At 45.9% G+C, this 19,141-nt stretch overlaps 1 protein-coding gene across 6 annotated transcripts in view; it reads left to right on the top strand.

Moving 5' to 3' along the window:
• The window catches only part of utrn (utrophin), a 140,055-nt gene extending 121,245 nt beyond the window's left edge, over positions 1–18,810 (top strand). For 3 of the 6 annotated variants that reach the window (XM_053881364.1, XM_053881363.1, XM_053881367.1), the window contains 8 exons: positions 1,830–1,868; positions 2,219–2,284; positions 3,770–3,835; positions 10,851–11,012; positions 11,275–11,512; positions 14,750–14,825; positions 16,349–16,374; positions 17,730–18,810. In XM_053881364.1, coding sequence (XP_053737339.1) covers positions 1,830–1,868; positions 2,219–2,284; positions 3,770–3,835; positions 10,851–11,012; positions 11,275–11,512; positions 14,750–14,825; positions 16,349–16,374; positions 17,730–17,738 — 682 coding nt within the window. In that variant the 3' untranslated portion in view covers positions 17,739–18,810. The remainder of the gene's footprint in view (positions 1–1,829; positions 1,869–2,218; positions 2,285–3,769; positions 3,836–10,850; positions 11,013–11,274; positions 11,513–14,749; positions 14,826–16,348; positions 16,375–17,729) is intronic. The other 3 variants (XM_053881368.1, XM_053881369.1, XM_053881366.1) reach the window with 2 other exon arrangements.
• Positions 18,811–19,141: the final 331 nt, after the last annotated feature.

Raw genomic sequence — 19,141 nt, 5'->3', positions numbered from 1 at the left:
AGGCACGTTCCTGGCATGTGGCGGGATAGAGGGGAGAACACGGGACGTGGGAGCAGTGGGACTGTTGGCTCTACTCCAGGTCTCACGCAGATGACAGACTTTAATGAAGTGATGAGCTGTTTTTTTTACTTTGAAAATCAGATGTAAATATTTTACTTCGGACTGTAAAATATGTATTTATTTTCATCTCACTCTCACTGCAGCTTCCTTTTTCCACATCACCACACTATGAACAAATACGTCTGCTACTGTGAATCCCAGAATCCCATCAATTATTTCTCTCCTCCACTTCCTTCTCTTCCCGTCTGCTGTATCAAAATACACCGAGCCATTTGAGATCAAACACACCCCTCGGAACCATCAATGTTTCCCGTTGACTGCCTGCCTCATAAACTTCTGTGAAATTAAACCGCATAAACTGCCGATAATTTTGAGCAAAGACGGCCGTAATTGTCGCTGCCTCGTCGTCCTTTTCTCCCCTCATTGTCTCCGCTCTGCTCCGTTTGTCTTAATCCTCCGTGCAGCTACTGGAACATGTCCACGCCGGCCGACCCGCTGAGAGCAGCCAGAATGACACAAACGCTCCCTGGAAATTTTTGTGACAAAAGCTCACAGTTAGGGAACATCAATGTCTTTTCTCCTCGCCAAGACGAGATGTCGCATTCATGAAATTTATGCTGGGCCCGCTCAGACTGGTCACAGAAAATACATTTTGTCTCCATTAGTTCGCAGAAACAAGTGATATATCTCATTTTGAGAATGGTTTAGGTTGATTTAAACAAGAGATGTTTCTGGAAGATGTTCCCATCGTCAAGTCAAGTCTTCCTTTCTCCTCAGCATTGTGTCTCTACTCCATCTGTACAAACCACCTTGTCTCCCTAAATTTGTCTCCGTTCCTACCTCCGTATCTCCATCTTTGATTCCTTTATTCGTCTCTAAACCAAGACGCTTGGTCGTGGCTAGTCCAGTTCTCTCATCATCATCGGAACATGTTGGTTTCTATAGAATTCCTGGCCTCATCCTCAGACTAATGTGTTTAGAAATGTTCAGTGGTGACATTACAGGTGATTTCTGTCACTCTGTCTGAAGTTTGAATAGGGAACAGGATCGAACCAGCCACCACTCAGTCACAGCGCTCTACCATCTGAGCTATGTCACCCCCAGAGATGGAGACCAGACAGCCAATGAGGTTCAAGTAGGTGATGAGTGAGGACATAAAGAGGGGAGGTGTGACGCGGGAGGATGATCAAGAGAGGTTCAGGTGGAACCCCTGACGCCGACCAATTTGAGACTTAGTTGAGACTAAGGTGGGGCAAGATTGAGGTTTGGCCTCATACAACCAACCCCGAGAGATATATTGAAATATTATTATTTTGTTCATTATTTATTCTGTTGACAAATCAAGTTCCCTCTTGCCCAACCTACTTGCTGCTGGAGGTAATTCTGGACTGGCTGGCATGAGCTCTACTTTTCTCCTCATCTCTGGCGTACAAAAGGCTCATTGATGGGCGTGACGCGAGCTTTTATGTGGGACTTCATCAAAAGCGGAAGGTTAGACTTTACTGTAGTCGTCCAACATGAGCCAGACCAAGCCCCCGAAAACGTGTTCTTGGGGCCGGCTTGCAGTACGACAACACCAGAGGACAGTAATGCACCTGCCCCCACTGTTGTGTCTGTGATACACAATAGTCATCATGATGATGAAGGTGTGTGTGTCTCCCACACCTCCCTCCACGTCACTGCTGTGTTTCCCTCTGAGTGGACTTGAGCCTGATGTGTCTTGTGGTACCTTTACTCCCCGTCCCTTCTTGCCCCCGACTCTCTTGCAGTCCTGTCACCCTCATCAGCATGTGTCCAGAGCAGTACGAGTAAGTATCTCCCCGCAGCAGAAGCATCGACACACTGGAATGCTGACTAACCACACCTTCCCCAAATTCACTAAACAAAGCATGTTGCCTGATCCACTGCCTGACACCCGCCTGTCCCCTCATTGTCTCCTCCGAAGCCCTGAATCCCAGCAGCGGCTGTCAGAAACATTCCCTCCCCCTGTAGATCATCCTCTTCTACGATCTCTTTCTAGGACCATCAGATTTGTTTTGGAGGTGCGGTTGCGAAGGACCATTAGATGGTGTCCTGCGTGCGTGTGTGTGTGTGTGAGTGTGGGGACCCTGCCAGCATGCCCAGTCTCATCCATCTCCATTACCCCCTTCATTTCCAGGCTGTCCCAGTCACCTCAGATCTCTCATGATGACACCCATTCACGGATTGAGCAGTACGCCAGCAGGTACGCCTCGTCCTCCAATCATCATCATCATCATCTCTGATGCCAAGCGCACGAAGGCGGCGCCTGTATGGCAAATTGATGGTGAAATTAGAGTCTTATCTAAAAAGGTTTTCATCAATGTTCCATTAAAATGTTCATGTTTTATTCAGCAGCAATGAAATCATTTTTCACAGCGTGCCGCTGCATTTGTTTTGCAATTGGAAACATGGCGACGGGACGGAACACTATTCTAGTGAGGGATTCCTAAACTTGGTCTAAAAAACTGTATTTACTTGCTGATACAATTTTGTGAAATCAGACTTTGTTTTTTTTTTCAGAAAAATAGTTTTTCAAATCAATGGATTATACACAGTAACTTATAATGTCAATACTTTATTTTTAGAAAAAATATATTTTTTATGTTTAATATAAAATATAAAATTATATTAAATGACTTAATGTCAATTTAATTATCTCTCAAAAATTAAAACAGACCAAAAATTGTAAATAAAACAAAAATATCTGTGCTGTGTTACTACAACATATGTTTACAAATAATACACATCAATATAATTTAGCTAAAATTGAACAATAAAAAGACAATAAAACGATCAAAAAATTGAAAGTATATTTTAAAATATTCATAAACACATAAAAAAAAGACATTAAATAACATTAAATCTGCAGGTTAACAATTGAAACAGCATGAGAAATGCAAGAGAATAATCCCGTGCCTGCAGTCCTGGACCACTCTCTCTGTGGTGAGGTTCTGGAGATGCAGCTGGGCTCAGTCTCATGCAACTTCGTCCCAGAAGCTGTTTCCGGGCCGCCCACTTGTAATGATCCTGCTGAGCTGCCGGCGTGTGAGCTGCAGTTAATTATTCCGAACATCTCCCAACCGATGTTCTTCCACTGTGAGACTGAAATCCTGTCATGTTTGATTCTCAGATTAGTCCCAAAATAGAGATCCATAAACGCCAGTCTAGGACAAATGTCATCCCAAATGAATCCATAACAAGTACATGGCGCCTCAAGCGAGCAGAAGAGCAGCACCACGGAGAGAGGGCGCCTGCGCTGCCGATTCTGGACACACACTATTAACCTTTGCTCCAAAGGTCAAACTGCTTTATCTGCAACACCCAGCCTTGTGTGACGGCGATAAAAACAAGCTGAGCCGACAGAAATAATCTTCATTTAGTTTGATGATGAAAGGCCTGGGTGGGGATTTTAATTCGCCGGACTAACCTGCTGCCGCGCCATTCTGGTAAATACTGCCTTTGATCTGGAGCCTCATTATCACGGCTGCTTATGTTTCCCCAAAGCCATGACTCGGTAGCTGTGCGCTAACTTGAGTATGAAGCCGCGCGGGCCACTGATGTAATCCACTCATTCCTCAGCCGCTCCATCGTGGCCCCTGTGGTGTCAGCATCCCGGCCCCCGTTTTGTTTTAGCGGTGCGCTGAATGGTGATTTCATCTTCGGTTGCTGACCACAGTTTGTTCCTCAGGTTGGCACAGATGGAGCGGTCAAACGGTTCCCTGCCCACGGACAGCAGCTCGGCCACAGGGAGCATGTAAGTCACTTGGAAACATTTTACACTGTCAAGCTCAGGACGTGTGAGTCCAGCATCCCTGCGACGTCTCTTGGCTTCCACAGACATTGTCAAAACTGTCGCTCTATATATGTGAATATATGCCTTATTCTTTGTTGGATGATTCGCCCTGTGGTTCATTTCAAGTGCTTTCAACCTTTTATTAACCATTGTGCAGCTGCCATGCCCATTTCAGGTTTCCGTAACTCCTCCTTGGTTGGTAAATGTAGGAAATTTCAATATAGTCTGTTAGCGGAGGACGAGGGCATGGAGTCACGCTGAGGTTCAAATAATGCAAATGGTCTTGTAGCATGCTGCAGCAGTGAGTGAGCTAAAGGGTGGCGAGACAACAAGAATAAGTTAGTCAGTGTCATGTAAAGTGAGGGTGCAGAATGCGACATGTTTAGGGCGAGAGGCAGCCCGTTTCTGGAGACATTTGGAGACAAGTTGTGTGTCAGCCAGTCAGAGCCCTGGCTTTACAGAGAGGTGTGTGGAGAGGGAAAACTCATCAACAGCATGAAGATGTGGAGCAGAAGAGGAGTGGGTCGTAGCTTGGCTCGTAGATGGTCCCAGAGACTATTTTTTTTACTTTTAATATGCTTCCACACCAAATAATAGGCTGCATTTCTGCTTCTCTGATCCGCCATGTTGCCCCTCCAATAAATCAAGACGCACCACCAGCAGATTGACCAACTTTCTAAACTCATTGGTTGGACTCATTGGTGGGTGGAAAACAGTGACTAGTGGGGTGCAACCTAAGCAGTGTGCTCCCCTTTGACGTACAGTACAGAGTGGTCCCAGATGTGTCACACTTCTTGTCCTTCACTGCATCTCAAGTATAGCAAGTGTAGAAAAGGAGGATCTGATGTAACAGGGGGATAAATGGGAAGGGGAAAGAAAAGTTGTGATAAAGTGCGGGGGAAGTTGGATGTAGGAGAAATGTAATGGATTAAAGTGTCGACAATAAGAGCTGAGACAGATTGGTTTCAGGGTCCCTGATAGCAGTCTGTTATCTCTGATCAGAGGAGATTGAAGAAAAGCAGACAAAAAGCCGCCAACAAGTGTGATTCCTAAAGTCGCTGAGTGTGTCATAAGTGTGCGTCTGAATGTGTTCCAGCTTTTTTCCCAGTGAGATTCTTATCAGGGGAATGAGGTTTCGAATGCTCCTCGGGTGTGGATCTCGCAGTCATCAACCGCTCAGCCACATCCGTTCGATCAGTGGTCTTGTGCTGCAGATTGCAATCAGGTGGTCGTAATGTTACGGCTGTTGAGCCACCGCCCAATCTTGACTCGCATGGAAGCATTCCCATCCACTCACTCCCTGTTGAGTCATCCGAGTTAGCTCAAACTTGGTTTTGGAGGTCATCGGTTATCCTGGTCGCCCCCTAGTGGGCCTCCATGTCACAACATACGTAAAATCGAAACGCTGAAATATTAAGTCCTAGTCTGCATGAGGGTGATCCCATGACTCAAGGGTTTATTTGATGATCATTGATGAGTCAGTGCTGGGGTTGGTAGTTCGAGTCCGGCATTCTAGCTCTCCAGAAGTGAGTCTTGTGTCCTGTGAAGTCTGAAGAGTTGAGCACTAAAAAACAGATCCGTGTTGAGTCATCTGACTGGGCTTTCACCTGAGTGAGAATTTTGTGGCGTCAGTCACATATCAAACTTAATAACAAACTGAATCATACGTACAGAAAAACAGAAGCTGCTGAAGATTAAGCTACAAGAAATGGAAAGCTCATTTTTCCCATGCAGTTCATAGTTCCATCAAATGTTAGTCAATGTGTGGTTGTCATTTTTGTGTTAGTTAGTGAGAGCGAGGAGTCGCCCACTCTTCCTCATGATCTGTAGCTTCTCCACAAACACAGATTCAGGATCGAAGTGTCCCAGAGGACACAGTTTGACAGCGCCGCTGCTTATTCAACAGGGAGGCAGAGAATGGTGAGAAAAGAAACAGGAAGGTGGATTTATTCATTTCCTCCAGCACATGACACGTTGCGCTCTTTCATACTCTCAACTCTTTTAAAGGCAAAACGGCGTTATCACCTCCAGCTCCGAAACAAAACTCAGAAACAGTCGTACGCTAATGAGGGGAGGAAGAGCGCGGTCGGAAGAAGGCTAATGGGTTTAATAGCAAAAAACAAAAGGGAAAAAACAGCCACCAGCCATCACATTGTTTTCACTCTCATCAGTGTCATGGCTCTGGTGCAAAACAAAAACAAGCAGGGTGTGACTGAAGATGAAAGTTCCAGGCAGGAAAACAAATTTAAAAGTTTTTATCTCCCCATCTGATTAAAAGTTGTCACCAGCACGAACAAAGCGCGGAGATCACGGCAGCACCTAAAGTGGAGTCGCGGCGGATAATGAGGCGTCTCTGTAGCACGTGTTGCTCATCTCAAGGCGCATAAAAGCTTGTGGATTGTTGGGTTCACAGGACGTTGAAAGAGAATTGGGAATGAGAGGGATTCAGTAAATGACAAACAGTGCTGATGCGAGCGAGCGTGGAACGGCTCTTGTGTTTGCCGCCGAAAGAGCAGTGATGTAATCCGCCCCTGAAACTTGAAAACTGGGTTTGAACGACAAGATGGTGCCAGGTTTAAACCGCATCTCTTGACCGCCTTTTATTGCCGAGTCATGCAGTTTGTGGTTTCCAATAGCTGCAGCGGAAAACCACACAGTGATGGTTATGAGGTGCTCTATCAGCCAACATTAATATAGGGAGGGATGATAATCGCTGGGTGGTATGACCTCTGTGAAAAGTAAGAATACACTATCCTGCCCAACCTATCTTCCGCCTCATAGATCGCTTACCGCATGTGCTATATTTTAGTGACATTGACATTCATTTGAGAAATGCTAGTTTCGTGGGCAAAAATAATGACAAACTGTCTTTAAAATCCTTTGATCGACATCATCTTTCATGATGATTTTTATATATATATCAACAACAACAAACATGGAGGAATCCCTGAACCAAAGCAAACAAAAGCATCTGTTTGCTTTGGTTCAGGGAGGTTTTTCGTGACACAATGAACAGGGTTTCCACTACTCTGAATGCACTTGAAATTCTTATAAAATTGAAATTTTTATACAAATATTTTCAAGACATTAAAAGAGCTTTAGTTGAAATAAGGTGATATAAAAACTTAGCCACCATCGTGATTTATTTTGCTATTGTCTATATATATATATATATATAAATGGAAATCCGTGAAGCGTGGAAAAGTTTTCTGGGACGTCCGTTTATGGTAGCAGATTGTTCCCTCCGAGTTAAGGTGAGGAAGCTAACAGACAAATTCCAAAATGACGATACAGGATGATACGCCCCAGTCAGACAAGTTCAAATAAACCATCATTCTGCATTTGTTAAAATGAAATCGACAACGTTCTTTTCTAGCCCAGTGATGCCGTTGCCTTTTGTGCATTTAGTCTGTATTATACAGTAACTTACTTAGCATTTAAAGTCTCATTGAGAGCATTGAGAGCCTTGGCACAGCAGATGGCAGCAGTGTTCTGTGACGGGGCAAAGAACGACGACATGCTAAGATTGATTGTTCCTCATCCTGCTATCAATATCACCTGATTTATCTGAGATCTGTTTGTGTTTTTAGTCAACACTGGAATATTGTTTAATCCGTGATGGACTTGCAGACAGTGTGCAGTGGTAATGTGTCGTAATGGCTTCCTAATATTTCCTCCTTCAGTTACCGTATCTGTTGCTGCTCCTCGTGTCGTGTCGTGTGTAGTTTCTTTCTTGGCAACATCTCCTTTCCCTGCATTGAAATGGACGACTGACGTTGGCCAGTTACATGCTGGTTTGGGTTTTGGCTGGCATGTCCTGATCATTTTGTGAAATCCAGACTTGCTGCCAGTCACACAGCGATATCGATGATAAGCATGTGGGTGAGCGAGCGCGCTGGGCGGCCCACCACGCTGCGGTTTAAAAGGGAATTTTTAATTAAACTTGCTGTTGTGTCTGACCTCTAGCGAGTGCTCGTGTCGCCGCCTCAGGCCCCAACAAAGGAGAAAAAAAATCTGTTTATCTTCACGCTCGTCCTTAACTTGCTTGGTTGCCCTTTGTTTCTGTCTTTTCGTTCACCTCTCCTTTCATCATCCTCTGTCCATCAACATAGTCTGATCTGGTGGTGTCACTCATCCCATAAACTTATAAACCTGTTTCAGTTTTTCCTCTGCTTCCGTTCCCCTCAGTTTTATCTCACTGTTGCCAGTTTTGGCAGCTGTTTTGGACGATCAGCTTTAGAGAAGCTGCTGGCTCTGTGATTCCTTCACCAGGCTTCATGCCCGAAGACTATTGTTGCTTAGGGGGGGAGAGATTCCAAAATTCCCTTCAGCCCCGTCCTCTGTTTGCCCTCGTGATCGCTCTAACCTGAAAATATTTTCCTCATCATCGCCTTCCTCTCTCCACCTTGCTGACTCTCTGTTTCCACCTCGGTATTCCCTAAGCAGATGGTTTGTGAGCTGGCTCTCCTTGTCCTGGTTTCAGAATAATCGTCTCCCTCTGTCCCCTCGCTCCTGCTGCCAATCACATTAATGCTGCCTCACAGGCCTCCAGAGAGCAGCGTAATTGGTCACTTGCTTTATCCCGGACCCTGATCCCACTCAGCTGCCTCCAGATTCTGGAAGTTCCAAACCTCTCTGTGTCATCCTTTTGAATTCCCAACTAAAAATACATACGTTTACTGCAGGATAACTTTAGCTGGTATGTTTTCCCCACCCATGCGTGGGTTTACCCCAAGCACTCCGGTTTCCTCCCACTGTCAAAGAACATACAGAGATTGATTGTTTGTCTCTGGGAGCCCCTGTTCAGGGTGTCCCCCAACTCTCAACCAAAGTAGCTGGGATAGGCTCCAGCCACCCTCATGAGGGAAGAAGCAGCCAAAGATTTATTCATTCCTCCGGCACCTAAAACCTACTTTTCCACTCCAGTTTTTCCTAAAAAAATATATGCAATTCTTAAATTGTCTTTTATGAAGTCATGTGGAACTTGACGTTAACTTATTGACAGAGAAAAAGTCATCGCCTTTGCACGACTGATGGTTATGGTCGCACTCTTGCAGTTATGATTTCATTGGCTCAGGAAAAGGCTGACGTGATGAGTCAGCATCTTTCTTGGTCGAGTATTTGTGGAGTTTTAGTGCAGCGACAATCATGGCCCAGATGGCTGGTGCCTGTCAGGCCCTCAGGTTAAACTGACACCAAAGTTTGGATGCTAAAACATTCCTGAGGAGATTTGTGAAACTGCGCTTCTGCCTTCAGCTGATTCCCAAAATAAGCACCTGGTTGCTGATTCCTGACATGGAAGCAGGGCGATATTAAACTTTAAAATCTTCTCCTTGCGTACTTGTCATCGCCGGTTATCAGTTGAAGATTTAGATAAATGCTCTTCAGAAAATGACAAGCTGCTTATTCAGTTAGTTGTCATTTCATCTCCTCTCTATCTATCTTTGCTACGGTCCCTCGAGTGACTGTCCTCCATCCCATCACCCAGATCACTCTTCATCTGACAAGGCTCCTGATTTGGAAGCTTCACCTATTGCATTAAGTGTGTTAAATCGAAATACACTAGATTTTTTTTTTAGTTTGAGATACTTTTTGAATTTTAACTTCCTGTCCTGTCTAGCTAATGATGATATCAGCAGAGAAACATGCCATTGAAAACAAACTGATATATGGTTTGTATATCATGCTGTATTTGGATGGATGGGTGGGTGGATGGACTTTGGACGGATGGTTAAATGGGTGAGTGGATGGATGGATGGATGGGTGAGCAGATGGATGGGTAGATGATTGATGGAAGGATGGCTGGGTGGGTGGGCGAGTGGATGGGAGGTTGGATGGGTGGGTAGAGGGATTATCGATGGAAGGATGGATGGGTGGGTGAGTGGATGAATGGATGGATAGGAAGTTGGATGGCTGGGTGGGCGAGTGGATGGGTGGATGGGAGGTTGGATGGGTGGGTGGAGGGATGATCAATGGAAGGATGGATGGATGGGTGGGTGAGTGGATGAATGGATGGATGGGAAGTTAGGTGGATGGATGGATGGATGGGTGAGCGGATGGATGGGTAGATGATTGATGGAAGGATGGCTGGGTGGGAGGATGGATGGGTGGATGGGAGGTTGGATGGGTGGGTGGAGGGATGATCGATGGATGGGTGGATGGGAGGTTGGATGGGTGGGTGGAGGGATGATCGATGGAAGGATGGATGGGTAGGTGGGCGAGTGGATGGGTGGATGGGAGGATGGGAGGTTGGATGGGTGGGTAGAGGGATTATCGATGGAAGGATGGATGGGTGGGTGAGTGGATGAATGGATGGATAGGAAGTTGGATGGGTGGGTGGGCGAGTGGATGGGAGGTTGGATGGGTGTGTGGAGGGATGATCAATGGAAGGATGGATGGGTGGGTGAGTGGATGAATGGATGGATGGGAAGTTGGGTGGGTGGGTGGATGGATGGGAAGTTGGGTGGGTGGATGGATGGATGGATGGATGGATGGGTGAGCGGATGGATGGGTAGATGATTGATGGAAGGATGGCTGGGTGGGAGGATGGATGGTGGATGGGAGGTTGGATGGGTGGGTGGAGGGATGATCGATGGAAGGATGGATGGGTAGGTGAGTGGGTGAGTGGATGAATGAATAAATGGATGGATGGGAAGTTGGATGGGTGGGTGAGTGGATGAATGGATGGATGGGAAGTTGGATGGGTGGGTGGAGGGATGGATGGATGGGTTGGTTGGTGGAAACATCCGGATTAAGTTTGTCACCTTATTTAAATTGGAATTAAGACTAAAATATGGGGGTAAAACATGACAGTTTTTGATGAGATTCCAGCTTGATATGGCTTCTAAGGGTGAAAGGATAAGTGCTTACATCTGAGGCCTGGTTAAAGGTGGCGCTTCCTTCCCACCATTGAACTCATGGGAGCAGCAGTTTGAGCCGCGGCTCTCAGAGGTCTAACCACCGGCCTCCTCCGCAGGGACGATGAGCACACGCTGATACTCCAGTACTGCCAGACCCTGGGCGGGGAGGGCTCCCCCTACAGTCAGCCTCAGAGTCCAGCCCAGATCCTGCAGGCGGTGGAGAGGGAGGAGCGCGGCGAGCTGGAGCGGATCATCGCACGTCTGGAAGAAGAACAGAGGTCGGTGCTGAGGCGCTGGAGAAGCTCCAGTCTTGGATTTAAATACAGAAATGAGAGTCTTTCTCCAAAGAGAGAAAAGGAGCTTTAGCTCCGCAACAGTCAGCAGAGTGACTGCAGTATATAGACTTGCTTTTGCTGCCTCAGAGTGGCCTGAATGACCACGCAGGGATCACAAATGTCATTGTTTCAATTTGAGCTTCAGCTTCTACTACTTTCTTCTATTCGTCTATTGCTAAAGTGGAGTCTGTCGTCTTCTCTGTAGGGCCCTGCAGAGGGAGTATGAGCAGCTCAAGGAGCAGCACGGCCAGCGGGGGGCGCCAGCTGGAGGTCCCTGGGAGCTGGACAGCTCCGCCGCTCACGCGGATGAGTCCGATCTCCTCGCCGAGGCCAAGCTGCTGCGACAACACAAGGGGCGGCTGGAGGGCCGGATGCACATCCTGGAGGAACACAACAAGCAGCTGGAGTCGCAGCTCCACCGCCTGCGGCAGCTTCTGCACCAGGTGAGAGGACGGCCAATTATCTTGGAAACAGCCGGTGGTTGGGTCCAGCTCCGGCCCCTCAGACATCTTTCTAGAATCTTCATTATTGATGACCAGCTGGCAAAATCCTGCTCTTATTTAGTTCCACACCGCACTGCAACAGTTTTTGTTTTTTTTAATTAAACCTGATGTTTCAGGAAACAAAATAAAGTACAGGCGTACAGGCGAAATCTACCCTAAGTTCCGGACTATAGAGAGCACCGAAATATTCGCCACACCCACTAAATTTAAGACAGAAAATAGTTCTTGTTTCTACATTAGCCGCATGGGTCTATAGGCCACGGGTGCAATGGTGCACCCAGCTTTTGAAAACGGGATCCATCATCCAGACTGACCCATGAAACATACTGGGTAATGTTCTGAACTTGAATCATCAACTCCTCACATCTTTTATTGACATTGAAGCGCTCAAAATGCACTGTTTTCACCCACGTGTCAGAAGTTCCGACACCACAGCCGGTCTCAGCTGCTGCTTCACGTCTCCGGTCCTCCCGGAGATCAGCTTTGTGGGCCGAGCTGCGGACCCACGGGCGAAAACAGTGCATTTCGAGCTCTTTAAGGTGAATAAAACGCCTGAGATTTTATCCGTTTGATGTGGCGAGGCTCAGTATTTAAGTGTGGCACTCTTTAGCCTGTAAAAATCAATTTATTAGCTGTGTCATTGTATTAGCCACAGTGTTCAGACAGCAAGAAATAAGCAACTTTTAGTCTGGAAATTACAATATTTTTTTAACAATAAATTCTCATTATGAAAAGTCAGTTTTGTCTAATATTTTTATTCTATTTTAATTTAGAATCTTAAATATCTCACTCAACGCCTGATGCAGCTGGTGTCAGTGGAAGTCTGGCTGAATAAAAGAGATGTTTAAGGGTTAAAAATTCAGATAAATAAAAATTATTATTTCTTCCAAATTCTGGAAAAAAAATCTGAAGTGCAACTTGTAAATTCCTGAACTTGAATATGACTTTTCCATGACAAGAGGCAGCCATAGTGTTTCAGTGATTTGTTTACACGGCAAAAGAGACCGCTTGAAATGAATGGAAATGCTTATCTTGTCTGACCCACGATGATTGTAATTTCAGTTCTGGCCTCCTCAGAAATTGGATTCGATCGCTCCGGCGCCAGGCAGGAGAATTACATTCAGCTGCTGAATAACCAAAATGGCTAATAAACACTTAATAAGACTGTAATCCGGCCGGCTGGATTCTGCCGTCCGTCTGCAGGTCGCCGTCGATGGGTCCCAGATTTGTTTATGTCCGGCCTAATGGCTCACGGAGGTGGGCTTGTGCGTGCCAAGTGAGAAATGCACAACCCCGGAGCCAAACAAACAGTCGTCTCAACAAATCAGGCTCTGCGAACGTGAGGCTGGCTTGGCGCTGCGACCGGAGCCGGAAGCAGATTCATAAATCGCATAAAATATTGCCCTGGCAGGGAAGTGACTCGGCAGATTTCCCTCAGTGCGCCAAGGGTTTTTGACAAATCGCAAAGTGGAATTTTTCAAATGATCTCTTTAATATCATGTGACCCGAAGCCAATTTTACCACATCGCATGCATCTTTTCAAAGTATTTGTGTGTCCGGATTAAAACTGAAATCAGATCAATATGTTTTCATTTGGGCGCTTGAGTCCCTGCTTCCTTAAAATGGATGACACAGCTATGACGGTCAGGGTTGCGTGGAAGTCAATCGACAGAAGATTCAAAGAACAAAACAAAGGAAACAGACGGAGACAGCAGCAGGCAGAGAAAGGTTCGTAAGTGTGTGTGCTTCCATCATGAAGGCAGCGGTTCCTCATATCCTCGCACACGACCGTGGACCATCATGTGCACATGGAGCAAGAACAAGAAAACTTAACATGGTGTGGTTATAAAAGAGGAGAAAATCAAACTTCGGCCAAGGTCTGGCCTCGGGAGCCAATGACGGCCTTTGAATAGCGTCACATGGCCCACAGCCCTGTCATCATTATGTGTCTCCCTCCACCACAGAATTTAAGATAAGATTGAAGGTCCAAACTATTTTTCTCAACATCACATTTCTTCACACTTAAAACTACAAGACTGTGGCAAAGTTTAAGGGACAATATTTATTCCTAAATATAGAAAGTGTTTAGTTTAGAGTTTGAGATTTTAGTTACCAGTTATAGGTATTTAGAATTTCAGTTACCTGCATGTAACTCTAGCTCCATGAGTACATGCTGAGCCCTTTTACAGTATTGGTTTATCCCGACGAGACATACTTTCAGAGGGTTCTGACCCCGACAGGAAACGCAGGACGTATGGAAATCGTCGTGGGCCATTCGGAGCAAAACAAAAACCCCAAAGCAAACTGAAAAACTACATTTTAGTCAGAAAACATTTACCGGTTTGTTATGAAATAACAATGAATGATCAACATTGAAAGTAAAATTGGAAATGATTCGGCGTTATTCCGCCTGCACGAGGGCCATGTCAGCAGAGGTAATGGGGTGTACTGCATGAGGCCCACGGGCCACGCTGTGTTCACATCTGTGATGGATGGCTGGTGAAGCGGATTAGATGGAATTTGAACCCACAACTCACATTATCCTCATTGTTGCTAAGCGTGCTGCGGCTCAGATGTTGACAGCTTCATAACATAAACATGGCGTGTGGCTTGAGCTGTGAAAGATTAGTGGGATCATAAATCAAATAAATGTGGAGCCGTGCCTCCATCCAAGAGTCGAACCAGACTCAGGACCACGCAGGCCGCCCGAGGACCATCCATCTACGGCTCCTCTAATAACCTGAATAATGCAGCACAAATGAGCTGCTTCCTCCCAGTGAAGCGGAACATGACTCACTGCTACGTTTGAGTCTTGAAAACAAAACAGTCGGATTACACGCAGAAGCGCCTTAACTGCTGTTGTCTGACATTTAAGTCAGACGTCGGCACGTCTCACTGTCAATCTCCTGGGAAGCCGCTGCACCGTAGAGAATCAGAGTTTCAGGGATTCTGAGACGGCTGCTCTGCGCAGATGCTCCTGACATGTCAGCTCCCGAAGCAACTCTGATTTGGGCTCGGGCGGCGGAAACAAGAGATGATAAAGAATTCAAAATGTCAGGGAGTGTTTGTGACTGATAGACTGTCCGCAGTGGTAAAATGGAAAGTTTCATTACAACTTTCTCTCATGAATCCTGGACGCACACGGAAGGTTTTCACAACACTGTTTTTCTGTTTCAGCCGGAGGTGGATCTGAGGGTCAATGGTGTTTCATCCCCCGCGGCGCAGGATCGAGGGCCACTTGCAGAGAGCTCAGGTGAGTCACCGCCTCCCAAAACGACTGGCCTACTGTGACTCTGTGTACTATTGATCCGCCTGTTGTGTCGATCCCTGCATGACGTTCCGTTACTTCAGAACAAGCTTCTTTTAGAGAGCATGTGGGAGCGGAATTGCTCTGGGAGTGGGAGCTATGTTGAGAGTGTGTGTGTCATATGTGCGGCTCTGACCCGGCAGAGTAACAGCTCCGTCGCTGCGTGCAGTCCTGAGCTTCCTCCTCATCTCTCACCAGGCCCCCGCACCTCAGAGGGCAGCTGAACGTGTGCATGCGTCTGCTCTACAACTTTCATGTCCAGCGTGTTTAGCGTGTGTGTGCCACCCTGAGCAGCGCGGTGGTCTCACTCCCAGCATGGTTTTGAGTGAGGCTCGCGATAAAAGTGACGTAACACAGCCCAGTGAGCCTTTAAATTGAAATCATTTTCCAACTAAGTATCCAAAAACTCGCACTGCCACCATACTCTCTGGTGCTGAACGATAAATTGCATTCTGATATCTGATAACATGATCATGTGATCGTCAAAGCTGCAATGTTTTACTCATATTAGTTGCATCTCTCCTGCAGCACTGCAACTATTTATTTGGATGTATGGTGACCACAACCCACAGTGCATTGCAAGATCAGCTTCCAAGCTCTATACGGCCATTTTGCTCACGCAATGGTCAGCTAGCAGTTTGGATAACTTGCTCCATTTGTCACCTCTTTTTTAGGGGTTTTTTTGGGGGCGGGAGAGGGGGACTGGAGGCGCCTCCGCCACAGTTTGCAAAGATCCTGGTGGAAACCCTGGTTATGATATTGACGCTGGAAGAAAATCGTGACTAAAACCAAAATAGTGAAAAAATAGTTGGATTTTTTTTTTCCCCTAAAATCACTCAGCCTTCTGCTCTCTTTCCATCTCTGTAAACAAATCTTTTTTTTGCCATCAATATTTAGCGTTTGAAATCTCTAATGTTTTAAAAAGTGTTGAGATCTCATGTCGCACTCTTGAACCCCGTGAAGTGCTTAGGCCTACTGCAATGTCTCTTGCTTGAACTGTGTGGACAGGATGAACCTCCCAGGAGTTACGGTCATTTGAGTCATGTCATGAATGACTTAAGTCCAGTGTCGGCAAACAGAATGGGTATTTAATATGTCACGCTACATGACTTGCCTTCACGCCTCTTGTAGCTCCCCTCTGAGTGGCCACTTCCTCCGGTGAATATTTACTCTGGTCAGGTTTCTTTCGACTTCTCTGTCCTCTAACAACGTCCCCTGTGCTTTCTCTGCTGATGCTCCCTATCTGAAGCCTCCCTCCCCTCATGGACTCGGTGTTCTTGTTGTCTGACCCGCCGCCTTCTACAGAGGATTCACGATCAATCATAACAAACATTTAAACCACCTGCTTGGTCTCCTTCTGGTGATTTATGTGTGGCTGATGAATCAAGCTTCCTTCCACTGAGGCCACCGTGTTCTCAGGCGATACTTCTGTGACCTCACTTTTAACGTTTTGTCCCTCTGTCCCGCAGCCTCCAGCCTCTCAGCACGACCACAGGTGAGAACATCTTCATCTGTGTCAACTTGTCTGTCGTTTCTCTGGAGTGGTTGAAGGTGACAGGGCCGGCCAGTCGGTAATAACAGGAAAGTTTTGTCCGCACGGCGACCTGAACGTTGAAAGAGGGTCAGCTAATGGGTCACCGCTGAGTTCCATTAAGCAGCTCTGCATCAAAAGGCCGCGGCGTGAAAAGAGGCCTTGTACAAGTACCGGTCCTGACCTTCCTGTTGTAATCGTTCACAGTGTCCAGCTTGTGCTTCCAGCTCATCACCTGTGAACTTTGAGTCTTTCTGAAATGTTCAAATCACAGCGGCGCTTGTGCGAGAGCTGACTCACCCTTCCTGGAAACGTTGGACCACATCTGGTCCTGTTTTCATCATCCATGAAAGAAAACGTAGCTTGACAGTTGTCTGACTCACCTGCTGAGTCATTCGTACGACCCACTTTGTTTGCCAGGCACTTCCTTTGACTGGAGGGAGTTTGGTGAATTTAGCTGCTCCCCAGTTGACGAATGAGGTGGCTGTAACAAGGAAGACGTGAGTCATGGGCAATGAAATATAAAGACTCAAAGCACTGTCTCGTAACTTGTAGCACTCTGTCTGAGTGGCCTCTCTGTTTCCATGCTCTGTTGCTATGCTAGCACCTTCACTAGAGCCTCGTTGGATGCCGAGTTAATACTTTTATTTTTAGAATTTCACCTGCTTTTACCATCACCACTTGAGTGTGGTTTATCACTGACTGCAGCATTTTAGCTTTCGCATTACCTGTGCTACCTTTAACAGTTTAGCTTCATTTGCATTAGCTTTGATGTGCTTTAGCATTCAGATTAAAAAAAAAAACTTCATTTGAAACACTTCAGCCATGAAGCGCCCCATTTTTTCATTAGCTTGTCGGCATATTATGAAAGTTTTTAATGTTACGTTTATAATAAAAAGGTATTTCCTGCGGTAACACTTAATGTTTAGGGCACTTTAGTCATGAGAGACGTGTTTTTTTCTTCTTTAGCTTTTTAGCATCTTTAGCACGTCCCCTGGGCCACTTAGTTTGTTTGTTAGCATAGCACGCTATCAACCTGTGACAAAGTATTGATTAGACTTTGTAACAGAAGTATGATGAAGTACAGTACTGCGCTGCGTGGGATTTTACAGAATTGAAGTCCACGGTTACGATGGCGCTTTTGTACGTATTTAGCTCTGAAAACTTAAGCTTTTGGAACAAATGTTTACAGACGCATTTGTCTAAGCCACCTACGTATCCAATATGTGCCCAATATTTTGGGATATAATACATGATGTTCTTCATGTGTGGACTTGCGTGGCTAACATTAGCCTTTTGTATTTGCGTGTGTTCGGCAGGTGATGTGAGGACGGACGTTGCCAGTAACCACGTGAAGATGTCGGAACCCCCCAAAAAACTTTCACCTTTAAAACCCAAAGACGCACAGGACCAGACAACTTAACCATTCGTCCCACCTTCGTCTTGTACTATGCAAACTGTACATAACCTGAACCGTAGAACAGAACCAGCCTCCGCATCTGTCCGCCATTTGTTTCCACTCAGCACCATGAAGATGGGACGGGGGCGTCGGGTGTATATTCAAACATGCTCTGTCCGTTTGTCACAGAAATGTTAGGGGTTCCAAACCCCCTTTTTTTGGAAATCACACTGTTACAATTCTTTCGTCATTCCGATGCTAGGTTTGCTCCTGGCGTTGATGTCCGGTTCCCCCTTTAAACCAATGCCAGGCTTCGATTTGAATATGAACTTCACCCCGTCTGTGCCTCAACAGTTTGTCATTCCAAGAGTGGAAAACTGGTCCAAAAGAGTATAAAGTGGTATTGTGTACAAAGAGAGAGATTTTGGAAATAAATCTAGATTTTAACAGGTATGGGGTTCGTAAGAGGCCCGCGTCAATACTAGAGTAGTTTTCTAAAGCTATTTGTCGAGAAATCAGAGGAAAGCCATGATTGCCTTGCTACCTCAGACTCATAGACACAGTTTTGTGTGGATTGTAAACAGTTGTGTGTCTTTTTAGAACTCTGACAACCTGGTTGCTTCCTGTATCAGTGTCCACCTCAATGAGGAGTTACAAAAAACGAGTCACTATTACTGTACTACCATGAGTCTGTGGCCTGCTGGAGCTAGACGCCTGTCACGATGGACCATCCGATCCCCCCTCAGGCCCGCGAGCTCGGGTCCTTTCACCGCGTCGTGTTCTTGTGCGCTATACTATCCTGTAAAACTTGTGGACTGAACAACACTACTATAGCCTCCTCTGACCGTCGGCTCATATTGATTGATTGTCTTGATCACAATCGTAATGAAAAGGTGTCATTTTTCCTGAGGTATGTAAAATAGAACATCACGATATGTGTAATATGGCTACGTTGTTTTATTCTAAATAAAATTTTTGTAACAACTACACTACGTGTGGGGTCTTTTTTTGGGAGACATATGGCATCGGCGGAGAAGAAATGTTGAGATAATGAGATGGCGATTGCAACTAGGATCACAATTTTTAGCAATCCCTGCAGGTTCTGCGTAGCTTTGCAGTTCTGTCCAGTCACCGCGACAGAAAGTCCATCACTATAGGCGTCGTGTGCGTCATCATATTCCCTCCTTCTCCTTGTTGAGATGAAGTCATGTGCAACTCTGAACACTCACATTTGCCCACAAATATTACATAATATGAATATATAAACGATTCTGAATCCATTTGTAATTGTCCAAATTCCCATGAAATGTAGAACAGACAGAACTAAAATGC

The sequence above is a fragment of the Synchiropus splendidus genome, chromosome 12 (genome assembly GCF_027744825.2).
Source record: "Synchiropus splendidus isolate RoL2022-P1 chromosome 12, RoL_Sspl_1.0, whole genome shotgun sequence".
In the NCBI taxonomy this organism is placed as follows: domain Eukaryota; kingdom Metazoa; phylum Chordata; class Actinopteri; order Syngnathiformes; family Callionymidae; genus Synchiropus; species Synchiropus splendidus.
This window is presented reverse-complemented; position numbering and strand designations above follow the sequence as displayed.